At 41.8% G+C, this 13,610-nt stretch overlaps 1 protein-coding gene across 2 annotated transcripts in view; it reads left to right on the forward strand.

Moving 5' to 3' along the window:
- The window catches only part of LOC118366629 (ephrin type-A receptor 3-like), a 195,746-nt gene that overhangs the window by 3,307 nt on the left and 178,829 nt on the right, over positions 1-13,610 (forward strand). For both annotated transcript variants that reach the window (XM_052493448.1, XM_052493449.1), the window contains exon 2: positions 8,349-8,413. In XM_052493448.1, the coding sequence (XP_052349408.1) occupies positions 8,349-8,413 (65 nt within the window). The remainder of the gene's footprint in view (positions 1-8,348; positions 8,414-13,610) is intronic.

Genomic DNA, 13,610 nt, shown 5'->3' on the forward strand with positions numbered 1-13,610 from the left:
GTCATCGGGGCCCGGTTAAGTCAGAACCCCCTCCCTTCCTTTACAGGCTACACTGCATAAGTCCCTTTCATAAAGAAAACTTTTAGCACAAAGCCACATTTTCTCCGTTCATTTTAAAATTCAAAGAACATGGACCATGGATATCTGGTGTATTTCCTTTTATGAGCGCAGAACAAAAAATGGGGCCTTGGCAATATAAAAGTATCTTATTTGATATGCCTATATAGCTTTTCCCGCAAAATGTAGGTTAAGCTTGTAGGCTATGCATCTACAATTGACCCTAAATCGTCCAGGTTAGGGTCTGTCGGGTATAGGCCGTCATTGTAAATAAGAATTTGTTCTTAACTGACTTGCCTAGTTAAATAAAATAACGTCATATTGGAAATATTCACTGCATTTTGTTTCCAAATATCATATCTATCATTTCAGAGCATACAAAGTCGTAAATTGACATTAGTAATAGTTAGTAAGTCTAACCACTGTTCAATCCGTAACGCCCTATTTTGGGGCTTAGCGGAACCACGACTCGCATGGCTCATTGGGCTGCATTATATAAAACCCATACCCTAAAATAATAGACTGTGATATAGGATAGCTTTAGGACAACCTGTGCGTGTGTGTGTGTGTTTTGTGAATGTTCAGAATAATCTGTGAAGCAGGTGATATAGTCCTGTTGTAAGGCGGGGGAAAATATGGACGTTTTAGAAATATAAAACTGAACTATTACATGACGACTAGGATTATGTCACCTTTTATGCTTCCTCTCAAAATGTAGAAGTTCATTAGGTTAATTATATTAACGATAATTAGACAATAATATCAGGCTATTCATCATTATCATTACTTATAGGCCTAATGATGATGATGACAATACTCTTTATAATTAGCCAACATATATTATTGTTTTTTTGGAAAACTTCTAGCTACTCTTGTGTTTATTTGATGAAGGAATAAATCTTTCAACAACTTCGGCAAGGTACAGTTTCAACATCACGCACAGGCTTCGCCTTACGCCTGATCAGCATTTTAATGTTAAAATAGATTTTAGGGATCTGATGTTTCCCCACCAGGCCTTCAACTTTATAAATGTTCATTTATTTATTTACTTATGCCTATATTGTTTTTATTGTTTTCGTTTGAATGATCTTATACCGCCCATTATTATTGTTTTATCTGAGGCTGTTTAATCAGGTCCTCGTGAGATCTTCAAAACCCATTGCACTTAAAAACAATTTGAACTGACGTAAGAAAAATATATTGCTTTGACAGATAAATATATTGTTAAAGTTTTAGCAGGATATTGTACTATTTTAAAAGCCATATGAATGCTAGATTGGTAGTGTGCTAGGGCAGAGGCCTACTGCGAGGTCAGACAATTCGGTCATGGACCAAAATATGGTGACGCAATTTTTTCCACCTTCCACATAGGGTAATGGTAGTTTTTCTTAAAAAAAAATAATAATAAAATCAACCAAAATAAAGAACAACGAATTGTGAAATACCCCTTAACTTGGGCCTGCCTATATAATAGACCCATTATTCAAATTGAATTATTGGCAGTTCAGATAAAAAAATGCTGTGAAAATGGTGCAACCTATATACTGAATTGTATCACCATGTCCATATATTCATGTTTTCAATAGGCCATGACTTTGAGCAAATGTGTATAGGACCACATGCTATTGGTTAAGGCTAGTAGCAGGACAATGGATAAACTCCCTACCGTAATACAGTATGTCCCTGTAATCGATAACACAGAGTTATAGCAGTGACTTATTTAATATCTCCTCTCCTATCTGGGCAGGCTACCTGCTATACACACTCATATTTACATTTATTTAATGTTTCTGCCATTTAGCAGTGCTTGTCTAAAGCCATGGCCATGGGGGAACTTTGATGACCCACGACACTGTGTCTCGTATTGCAATTCGTCTACCCCAGGACTAGAAAGTAATACGGCCACTTTTAGAATTGTTAATTTTTGGGGGATAATTTGGCCAGAATGTATGTGATATTGTACGCAGGCGTATTGGCTTGATTTGAAGAGGGATTCTTGCACCAACGGATCAGTGTATTTTCTCAGTGTAAGTTATCTTTGAGCAGTGAGTGTGCAGCATAAAATGAGAGAAAGTCTTGGTAGGCCTATGTTTGCGGGAGCGCGTGCGTGTGTGAATAGGCGGCAGTGGTGAGTCTGGCTGCGTGACGCGGGGTAGTTTCTCTCCCTGCCAGGGCGCCGGGAGGTGGTGGTATTTTTAGCCGGTGGCAGGGAGGCCTTGCCCGGAGAAGCCGGGGCAGTAGCCCCGCTGGGAGGAGCAGAGGTTTGTGAGCGATAGTACCTTTCAGGTGGTCTGGAAATGTGCTTACACATGCTCCCGCTTTAAAAAGTAGTGCTCTCTCGCTCTCTCTCTCAATTCAGGGCTTTGTTGGCATGGGAAACATGTGTTAACATTGCCAAAGCAAGTGAGGTAGACAACATACAAAGTGAATATATAAAGTGAAAAACAACTAAAATTAACAGTAAACATTACACATACAACAGTTCCAAAACACTCTCTCTCTCTCTCTCTCTCTCTCTCTCTCTCTCTCTCTCTCTCTCTCTCTCTCTCTCTCTCTCTCTCTCTCTCTCTCTCTCTCTCTCTCTCTCTCTCTCTCTCTCTCTCTCTGTGTGTGTGTGTGTGTGTGTGTGTGTGTGTGTGTGTGTGTGTGTGTGTGTGTGTGTGTGTGTGTGTGTGTGTGTGTGTGTGTGTGTGTGTGGTATACCTATCTGCTGGATGGGAGGCCTTTAGGTTAGTGGTGCGCGGATCAGCTGTTTGTTCACCCGCATCCGCCCGCAATTTGCAAATAAACCATCCTCATCCGCCCGACTATATGTGGTAAAGTGAACATCTGAGGTCCGCAGCCAACCCTTACCCGAAAATATAGAAAATACGCTATATGCTATATAGGCTACAGTCAATGACGGCATAACAATTATTTTTTGACAGGGGTGCAGGATTTTTTTTGCCTGATTTTGATGTGTTTCTGCTTATAATTTCCGACATTTTGGTAGGCTATTTGTTAATCAACTTGTCTGTAATTAGATACATGTATCTTCTCTTTTGTCATATGTTGCCCTAGAAGACTAAATACACATTTGCTCAACAGAATAATGGAATAGGTCGATAGAATGAATTCTAGTTTAATACTAGTTGACATCGGTAAAGTTTTTTTTCTGAGGGAAAAATACAATAACGCAAAAGAATGAAAGATTTAACGTGCAAAATGTCCAAATGACATCAGTTTGACCGGTTGTTGACCGGTTGTTTCTGATAAGATTTCAGTTCGGCTTCGATGCATATTTTAATTTGTTGAAATACTATCAGCTTTCATGATGCTTTTATGATTAAGACCGCACCTCTACAGATGGTAACTGAGCATTTAATTATCTCAAGATGCAGAAAGAAATACTATTTCTCCACTCCTGTTCCCGAGTCCAATGGTTGCCTTATTTTGGTGTATAATTTTACTGCAACAAATGCTTAATACTACAGGAGTTATTATTAAGGCTATGTGAGAGGTTATAGACCTATCGTCAGTGTCCAGATTTCAGTTTCCATTTAACCTATCTAAACAGCAGGCTACAGTTCCTTTGACATACCATAGTCCCATTTGAAGTCCCTTCTTGTGACTGTCAATTTTGCATAGCGCCTCACAAACATCACACATAACATAGCCGGCACTGATATGATCATATTTTACCACTTCACCAAATCTTTTGCAAACATTACTTTTCTGGCCCTCCCATCTTTATTTTCATAAATTCTCTCCTTTTGCAGCTTTTGTCTTATTTAATGAAATGTACGTACATTTTTTTCTGCAAGCTCCCTAAAGCATTATTTGGCGATTGGCTGTGTAGGCTATTTGGCGAGCTACAGTTAAGCCCTAAAGTTTAGGTTTATGCGCTAATACCAGATAGCCTAAAATAAAAAACTAAACGAAGCCTAAATTGCACGATAATTATACATGCATTACTTTTTTAAAGGTATTGTTGCTCTTTACGCCCTTCAGCCACACAATATTTAATGACCCTAACCTGTCTGCCCCGATATTTAATGACCCTGAGGATATAACCGCGGGGACTGTGGGTTATGAGTCAACTTGTAGGTATAGCAGTGTAAAGTGGTGGAAGTGATGTATAGGCGGTGTTTATAGGTTATCCAATATCTCACAATGTATGGGTTTATTAGAGACACAGACTGTGTGTACGTGCGTGTATGCAGCCACGTCACACGTGATTACAAGTCAGTATTCGGCTTCCATCCCATGCCTGAGGAAGTCGAGACAGGACAACGCTCACTGTTGCCTCTGGTGCCAAATGTTGCATGTTCAAATCCAGCCATAGAAAGTTGTTTTAAGCCTATCCCAAACCTTAACCCTTATCTTAACCGTTCAGAGTTAACATCTAACCTTAAGATTTTGGAGTTAATCCCTAAATTTAACCTTAAACACTTCAACATTTGACGCTTGGAACAACGTCGACATTTGACGTTTGAACGTCTAATTCTGACGTGAGACTGTGAGCTAGTTGCATGCATGAGCTGTGAGAGGGGAACCATGAGCTGTGAGAGGGGAACCATGAGCTGTGAGAGGGGAACCATGAGCAAAGAGAGGGGAACCATGAGCTGTGAGAGGGGAACCATGAGCTGTGAGAGGGGAACCATGAGCTGTGAGAGGGGAACCAGCAGCAGCATCAGACACAGCGACACTCGGTGTGAATAATTCATTATGGGAGGAGAACATTTCACCCTGAACACACAGTCACAACCTGCAGATGTGCCTGGCTGCAGACAGACTACTGCAGACCCTTACACACATACATAACCGGCAGTCATAACAGGCGTGTTCCCTACATTCTGTGGCAGTCTGGGCAGACTGATTTCTATATCATATTGATGTGTTCCTGCAGACACTGCTCACTGTGCATCCTGTCTGCCTACAACCCTGTGTACACTTTGCTGCAGAGCTGAAATCTTCAATAAAAGCTCATTCTCTACATCAGATGGAACTATTAGGCCGGTGGTGTTACTCTGCCTCTGTCTTTCCCGTATTGACTCACCTGACTGTTCCCATGTTGTTTGCTCCCAGACCAGAGACCACCAGTAGTCTACTCAGAAGACTGCTATTAATACTGTTCTTTACTGTTAGTTACCATAAAAAGTCTGTGCTTTCTGAAACACACTACGGCCGACTGACTGGGTAGTCACACTGACGAGAGAGTGTCTGTGTGAGTGTTCTGTGTGAGTGTCTGGGCATGTATTTGTGTTTGTGTGCATGTGGATCTTTGTGTGAGTGTGTGGGACTTTGGTGGTGATTTCCGGCCCATGCAGCTGGAGAGGCAGCTTCAGATAGAGCCATCTAATTTTCTGCTCTCAAATTCCCTCGCTTGGCTCAATTTGAGATGGGGCCTGGCTCGTTGAGAAATGTAAATTGGAACCAATGGAGCTGGATGCTGCACTGCTATAATCTGACAGCAGCAGATAGCTTTATTAGCTTTAATAGGAGTGTGTGTGTGCGTGCTGTTTGGCTAGAATTTAGGTGAGCCTCAATTTTGTTGGCTTCAGTCTGTAATGTGCTAATAATCTTTATTTTCCTCTCCCCTCCTATACTCTCTCTTCTCCACTCCGTACTGTCCTCGATCCTGTGCAAACTGGAAAGGGAGGTAGCAAATCAATATAGAGTTAATACCTAACCTTAAGATACCTAACCAATTGGGATCATGTTCAGAACTCCTTATAGAGCAGGGAGCATAATCTAGCTTCAGCTGATTTTCTTCTTGAGTGGATGGTCGGGGGCTGGAACAGAATTCTAATTCATTTGTAGACCTCAAGATGCCCAAACAGATATAATGTTTGACTAAAACATAATCATTTCAAACCTTGCTTATATTTGTATACAATCAGATGTGTCTCTCTGTTATGAGCAGGAATACCTGGGAACAGATTTCCAAAATTAGTATAATTTTGAGCAGATTTCCTGGTGTTTTTATGTCCAACAATGTTTGTAAAACATTTTTTGGGGAGCCAAATAAAACCACCTGCGGGCAGCCAGTTGAGGAACCCTGCCATAGAGACTGACACAGATCTTCACTCTCCTCTCAAACACTTGTTAGTCAGGATATCTGATCCCAGCCTCCCTTGAAAACACAGATCTTGAAGGAAGATTGAATCAAGATTAAATGAGCTTTTTCCCTGTTTTGTTGTTGCACCAGCGGCACTGCAACCCACCAGAGGCTCTGTGTCACAGATCTTATCATACTGTTCTTTCTTAGTAATTATAAAACGAGTTGTTGGATTCTGGATGCTGATTGGAAGAGCAACATTCCAAGCCGTGCTGTATTCGCCGACATAGGTCCACCTACACCATATATATAAAAGTTTTCGACACCCCTTCTATTTCAGCCACACCTGTTACTGACAGGTGTATAAAGTCGAGCATATAGCCATGCAATCTCCATAGACAAACATTGGCATTGGAATGTTCCTTACTGAAGAGCTCAGTGACTTTCAACATGGCACCTTCATAGGATGCCACTTTTCCAACAAGTCAGTTTGTCAAATTTCTGCCCTGCTAGAGCTGCCCTGGTCAACCGTAAGTGCTGTTATTGTGAAGTGGAAATGTATAGGAGCAACAACGGCTGAAATACGAAGTGGTAGGTCACACAAGCTCACAGAACGGGACTGACGAGTGCTGAAGCGCATAAAAATCATATGTCCTCGGTTGCAACAATCACTACTGAGTTCCAAACTGCCTCTGGAAGCAATGTTAGCATAAAAACTGGTTGTCGGGAGCTTCATGAAATGGGCTTCCATGGCCAGGCAGTCTCACACAAGCATAAAATCACAATGCAATGCTCTCCACCATTAAACTCTGGAGCAGGTGAAATGCGTTCTCTTGAGTGATCAATTACACTACACAATCTGGCAGTCCGACGGACGAATCTGTGTTTGACGGATGCCAGGAGAACACTACCTGCCCCAATGCATAGTGCCAACTGTAAAGTTGAGCTCCTGAGTGGGTCCTGAATAAAAAAAAGATACATAAAGATAACACACACAAAAATAAAGTTTGGTGGAGGAGGAATAATTCTCGGTCTGTTTTTCATGGTTCGGGGTAGGCCCCTTAGTTCCAGTGAAGTAAAATCTTAATGCTACAGCATACAATGACTTTCTAGACAATTCTGTGCTTCCATCTTGTGGCAACAGTTTGGGGGAGGCCCTTTCCTGTTTTAGCATGACAATGCCCCCATGCACAAAGTTAGGTCCATACGGAAATGGTTTGTCGAGATCTTTGTGGAAGAGCTTGACTGGCCTGCACATAGTCCTGACCTCAACCCAATGGAACACTTTTGGGATGAAGTGGAACGCTGACAGCGAGCCAGGCCTAATCGGCCAACATCAGTGCCCGACCTCACTAATGCTCTTGTGGCTGAATGGAAGCAAGTCCCCGCAACAATGTTCCAACATATAGTGGACTCCTTCCCAGAAGAGTGGAGGCTGTTACTACAGCTAAGGGGGGACCAACTCCATATTAATGCCCATGATTTTTGAATGAGATGTTTGTTGAGCAGGTGTCCACACACTTTTGGTCATGTAGTGTATGTCTGATAACACTCACATCATTCAGATCACACGATCTAACCATAGCTCTCGATGACCGCTAGACAAACGTTTCAATTAATTAACAACAAAATAATTAATTGAAAGCTAAAATTGGTGAAATAATATAATAATTTCCATATTTACAGTGTATTAATGAATGTTGTACATTTGTCCAGTCAGAGCCCATGATTTATCTGAAAACCTAAAGATGCCAATGTAAAGCTTAGAACATGAGAGTTACAGGCTGACAGGGATTGTATATCCAAATATTGGTAACATCATATGTGGTTTCCTGACCCTACAGTACATGTGTATCAGTACTATATAACTCAGAGGAGGGACAGTTCACACAGCTGTAGCAGTGACTCAACAGCCTTCCAGGTCGCCACAGACCCTCTTGCTTTGGAGGACAGTGCAGCAGGCTGTCTCTGTTTTGGTTAGCTTTAGGAAGTCCTCAGAGGGAAACAGGCCTGGTGTGTGTGTCTATGTGTCCTAAGGAGTCCTGCGAATTGAGCAGCTGGGTAAATACTATCCTGGTAATGGCTCTTGACTGGAGGTCCCAAGGCCAGGTTTAGAGAGAAAGGAGGATGAGGCTAATTAGTCATCAGAAGGATAGCGATTCAAAATGTCCACAGTGGTGCCAGGACTACCTGCTTTCCCATAGTCACTTCCCGACACCCATCCCTGTTGTTATTCTCCTCCTCTCTACAGTGAACCTGTTGGACTCCAAAGCCAGCCAGGGGGAGCTGGGATGGATCTCCTACCCATCACACGGGGTGAGTAGTACATACATGTCTCATGGTTTACACACGTCTTTACATTCTATCCTGTCTGTCAGCATTCTGTTCTGTCAGCAGATTTGTAGATTTTAATGGTGCTAAGGACATTTCGAACAAACAATACAAGCTCATTTTATTTCCTGTAATCCTATGAGCTAAATCAAGTGGGATTGACCTATCCATAGGCTAAGTATGTGATGGGCTCACCATATGCGTGGATGGGGTGACAGATTGTGTTTATTTGTCTTGTTAAAGAGGAGGAGGATCAGATTGTAATATGGTTAAATATGTATATATAACATATATGTTATACAAAGATCAAACCTTACTAACCTAGTATTACAACACAGAGATCAAACCTTACTAACCTAGTATTACAACACAGAGATCAAACCTTACTAACCTAGCATTACAACACAGAGATCAAACCTTACTAACCTAGTATTACAACACAGAGATCAAACCTTACTAACCTAGTATTACAACACAGAGATCAAACCTTACTAACCTAGTATTACAACACAGAGATCAAACCTTACTAACCTAGTATTACAACACAGAGATCAAACCTTACTAACCTAGTATTACAACACAGAGATCAAACCTTACTAACCTAGCATTACAACACAGAGATCAAACCTTACTAACCTAGTATTACAACACAGAGATCAAATCTTACTAACCTAGCATTACAACACAGAGATCAAACCTTACTAACCTAGTATTACAACACAGAGATCAAACCTTACTAACCTAGTATTACAACACATAGATCAAACCTTACTAACCTAGTATTACAACACAGAGATCAAACCTTACTAACCTAGTATTACAACACAGAGATCAAACCTTACTAACCTAGTATTACAACACAGAGATCAAACCTTACTAACCTAGTATTACAACACAGAGATCAAACCATACTAACCTAGTATTACAACACAGAGATCAAACCTTACTAACCTAGTATTACAACACAGAGATCAAACCTTACTAACCTAGTATTACAACACAGAGATCAAACCTTACTAACCTAGTATTACAACACAGAGATCAAACCATACTAACCTAGTATTACAACACAGAGATCAAACCTTACTAACCTAGTATTACAACACAGAGATCAAACCTTACTAACCTAGTATTACAACACAGAGATCAAACCTTACTAACCTAGTATTACAACACAGAGATCAAACCTTACTAACCTAGTATTACAACACAGAGATCAAACCTTACTAACCTAGCATTACAACACAGAGATCAAACCTTACTAACCTAGTATTACAACACAGAGATCAAACCTTACTAACCTAGCATTACAACACAGAGATCAAACCTTACTAACCTAGTATCACAACACAGAGATCAAACCTTACTAACCTAGTATTACAACACAGAGATCAAACCTTACTAACCTAGTATTACAACACAGAGATCAAACCTTACTAACCTAGTATTACAACACAGAGATCAAACCTTACTAACCTAGTATTACAACACAGAGATCAAACCTTACTAACCTAGTATTACAACACAGAGATCAAACCTTACTAACCTGGTATTACAACACAGAGATCAAACCTTACTAACCTAGCATTACAACACAGAGATCAAACCTTACTAACCTAGCATTACAACACAGAGATCAAACCTTACTAACCTAGTATTACAACACAGAGATCAAACCTTACTAACCTAGTATTACAACACAGAGATCAAACCTTACTAACCTAGTATTACAACACAGAGATCAAACATTAGTAACCTAGTATTACAACACAGAGATCAAATCTTACTAACCTAGTATTACAACACAGAGATCAAACCTTACTAACCTAGTATTACAACACAGAGATCAAACATTAATAACTCAGTTGTACAACACAGAGATCAAACCTTATTAACCTAGTATTACAACACAGAGATCAAACCTTACTAACCTAGTATTACAACACAGAGATCAAACCTTACTAACCTAGTATTACAACACAGAGATCAAACCTTACTAACCTAGTATTACAACACAGAGATCAAACCTTACTAACCTAGTATTACAACACAGAGATCAAACCTTACTAACCTAGTATTACAACACAGAGATCAAACATTAATAACTCAGTTGTACAACAACACAATCAAAACACAAAACTGCATGACTTCCTTCCCTTCCCTATTTTACCTACTTCCTCCTGTGTCTCTACCAATGCCACGGTCTAAATCTGCGTATGTGTGTGTGTGTGGTTCTGTGTGTTGGTCTACTGTGTTTATTTGTCTACCCGTTACCGTACTGGCCTCGTGGGCTGCAGCAGCCAATTTCTCCTCTGAACTTTATTAAGTGTTGGCTGGCTGGAGCTAAAGGTAATCCTCTCATTTGTTCTATAGAGCTGCCAGCCCTGGTTTCCACCAGCTATATATTAACTACCGGCACTATAAAATCTAGAGGTTATTTTGTAAGGTTGAACCAAACACACTTACAGAACAATGACTTTTAATGTTTCCTGCTTATTTTGGACTGGGTTTGAGGCCAGGTTTGGGTAATTGACATAACCTTTGAGAGTGGGAATTCCTCTATGTAAAGTTGAAAGATTCAGAACAGATTGAAAATACAGTGAGTGGGTTGAACTAAGGTACGGTACGTAGATACACTACTGAATAACCCTGCAGAAACCACTGCCTGCTGTGGTCTTGAACGGTGAGAGAGAAGGGGATGAAGAGAAAGAGAGGGGGAAGGAGAGTGTGCTGGATGAAGAGGATGGTGGAGAGAGAGCGCTGAATGAAGAGAGAGGGGGAGAGAGAGAGTGCTGATGATCAAGTCCTCAAGGTGAATCATGGGTAATTACTCATGTCGTTGGCTGACGGCGGCTGATAAGCATTCTGTCCTGAGAGCCAGTCCCTCTGAAATGATTTCTCAAAATGTGGTGGCATGGGGCCACACACACACACACACACACACACACACACACACACACACACACACACACACACACACACACACACACACACACACACACACACACACACACACACACACACACACACACACACACACACACACACACACACACACACACACACACACACACAATACATATTGACGGTGACAGATGGGCCCCTGGTCTGTAAGCAAAGTGCTACCCGGTGTTACGGCACAAAATGCTCCGGTGTTACAGCACAAACAGCACCCCAACCCCACTGTGCACCCTAGCCTCATTCTAATTCAGCCATAGCCCTGGGGTGTGTGTCACGATCACTCTGGTGTCGATTAGGAGTTCTTGATGACTCATTGTTGATTAAGATGTGGACGACCTCATCATCATGGTGCCCTCAGCAGGCCTATGTTTCACATCTTTGGAAGGAGAATTCCCTAACAGTTTACCCCCACAAATTTACAGATATATTCCACATTGTCTGAGGAACCAGAGAAGGAACTCATCTCCCACTGAATATCATGTCTGGACTAATGAGAAACTATATATGGTGCTGGGAGCCTGAGGTCTGGGCCTGCAAAGACATGTACACACTATGCTCTCTTGGCATCGCCTCATCCAATCCCAGAGAGACACACTACATTACTGCTCTCCAGTCCAGAGCCTAATGGCACAGCTCTTTTGGCCAGAGTCCACTACTCCTCAGTCTCCATGTATTGTAATACCCAAACTCATTTAGTCACCATAGCACCATATTCCCCCAAATACAAACTGACTGACTGACTGACTGACTGAGTGAGAGGCCCCAGCTGCACTGGGAGAGAAGAGAAAAGCCTGTCCATAAACGAGAGATTAGCACATGGTGAGGCCTGGAGAGGGCCTGCTATAGAGGGGGACTGTAGGGGGGTGTAAAGGGGGGTGGGGGGTGGGTGGTGGTAGGTAGTGTTATGGTATTTCTCTGGTCCAAACTGTGATGAAAGTCTTCTGAGTTCTGTCATGGTGACCCAAATCAGGAAACGAAAGCTGCTCTGCACTTGGTTCTCTGGTTACGACCACACTGTGGGAATGGAGGGAATTAAGAGTGAAAAATAAATAAAGAAATGACTTGTCTCAATCAAGCAGCTGAACCGGACTCCTTATTGGACATTAGTCAGATCAATGAAGCTTCAGGTTTCACCACTGTCCTTCTCTGTTGGGTCACAGTCATCCATATCAGGAGTCCGGCTCCATTACATTTCTAATCCCTGAATACATTGATTCAAACTGTAAATAATATCCATTGTTTCAATTTTATGTTCAGAAAATACCTTAGATGGTTGAAAACAAGGAAACAACTAAATTAAATGTGTCATTGGACTGAAGCTGTGTCCCTCAGGCCTTTGAAGTGGCCTGGGAAGCCCACTTCTTGGTCAGAGTTTCTGATCATTAGGTGGACCCCCGTGACCTGGGGACAGGTGTCAGAGTTCAGGGGTAGGGTCTGAATGTTGTTTTATATCAATTAGTGTGAGAGAGTTGTCCTGACATATAGACAAGTGGTGTTGCTAGTTTTCGACCCCTACTACTGCCTAACACTAGCCTTATAGAGTATATTCTGTCTGTCACTCTGTCACTTTCTCTCTCTGTGTGTGTTTCTCTCTGGAGCACACATACTCTTTCTCTCTGACCTTTTGTCTCTCTTTCCCTCCTCCCACTCTCTCCCTTTAATAATGGAAACCTAGTAACTGTAATTCTGACCTCACAGGCATTTCAATTAAGAGGACGAGTATGGAAACTGAGAAACTTGTGTGTGAGAGTGGATACACTTGTACGTGTCTGTGTGTGTTGTGAGTGTGTGTCTGTGTGTGTTGTGAGTGTGTGTCTGTGTGTGTTGTGAGTGTGTGTCTGTGTGTGTTGTGAGTGTGTGTCTGTGAAGGCTAAATCACAGGGGTCATGTATATGATACTACCACAGGGCTGTAGAAATGTCAGTCTTTTCTAACTAATGTAATTCCATTGTAACGTGATCAGGAGAAGGATTATAAGGTTATTACATATCTCCCTCTCTGAAACACCAGCTCTCCTCTCTCACTACCCCGCTGCCAGAGACTCAGCTAGCTGGCAGCTTGTGTGTGTGTGTGTGAGCATGCTTGTTGGCCTGCCTTCATAGCCAGTGCACACTGGGGAGTCGTGTTAGGGCTTTGCCAACTGCTGGTTCAACCGTTTCATTTCTCTCTCTCCTCTTTCCCCCTTTCTCTACCCCCCTCCCTCTATCCCCTCTCCCCCTCC

Source organism: Oncorhynchus keta, chromosome 34 (genome assembly GCF_023373465.1).
Source record: "Oncorhynchus keta strain PuntledgeMale-10-30-2019 chromosome 34, Oket_V2, whole genome shotgun sequence".
In the NCBI taxonomy this organism is placed as follows: Eukaryota; Metazoa; Chordata; class Actinopteri; order Salmoniformes; family Salmonidae; genus Oncorhynchus; species Oncorhynchus keta.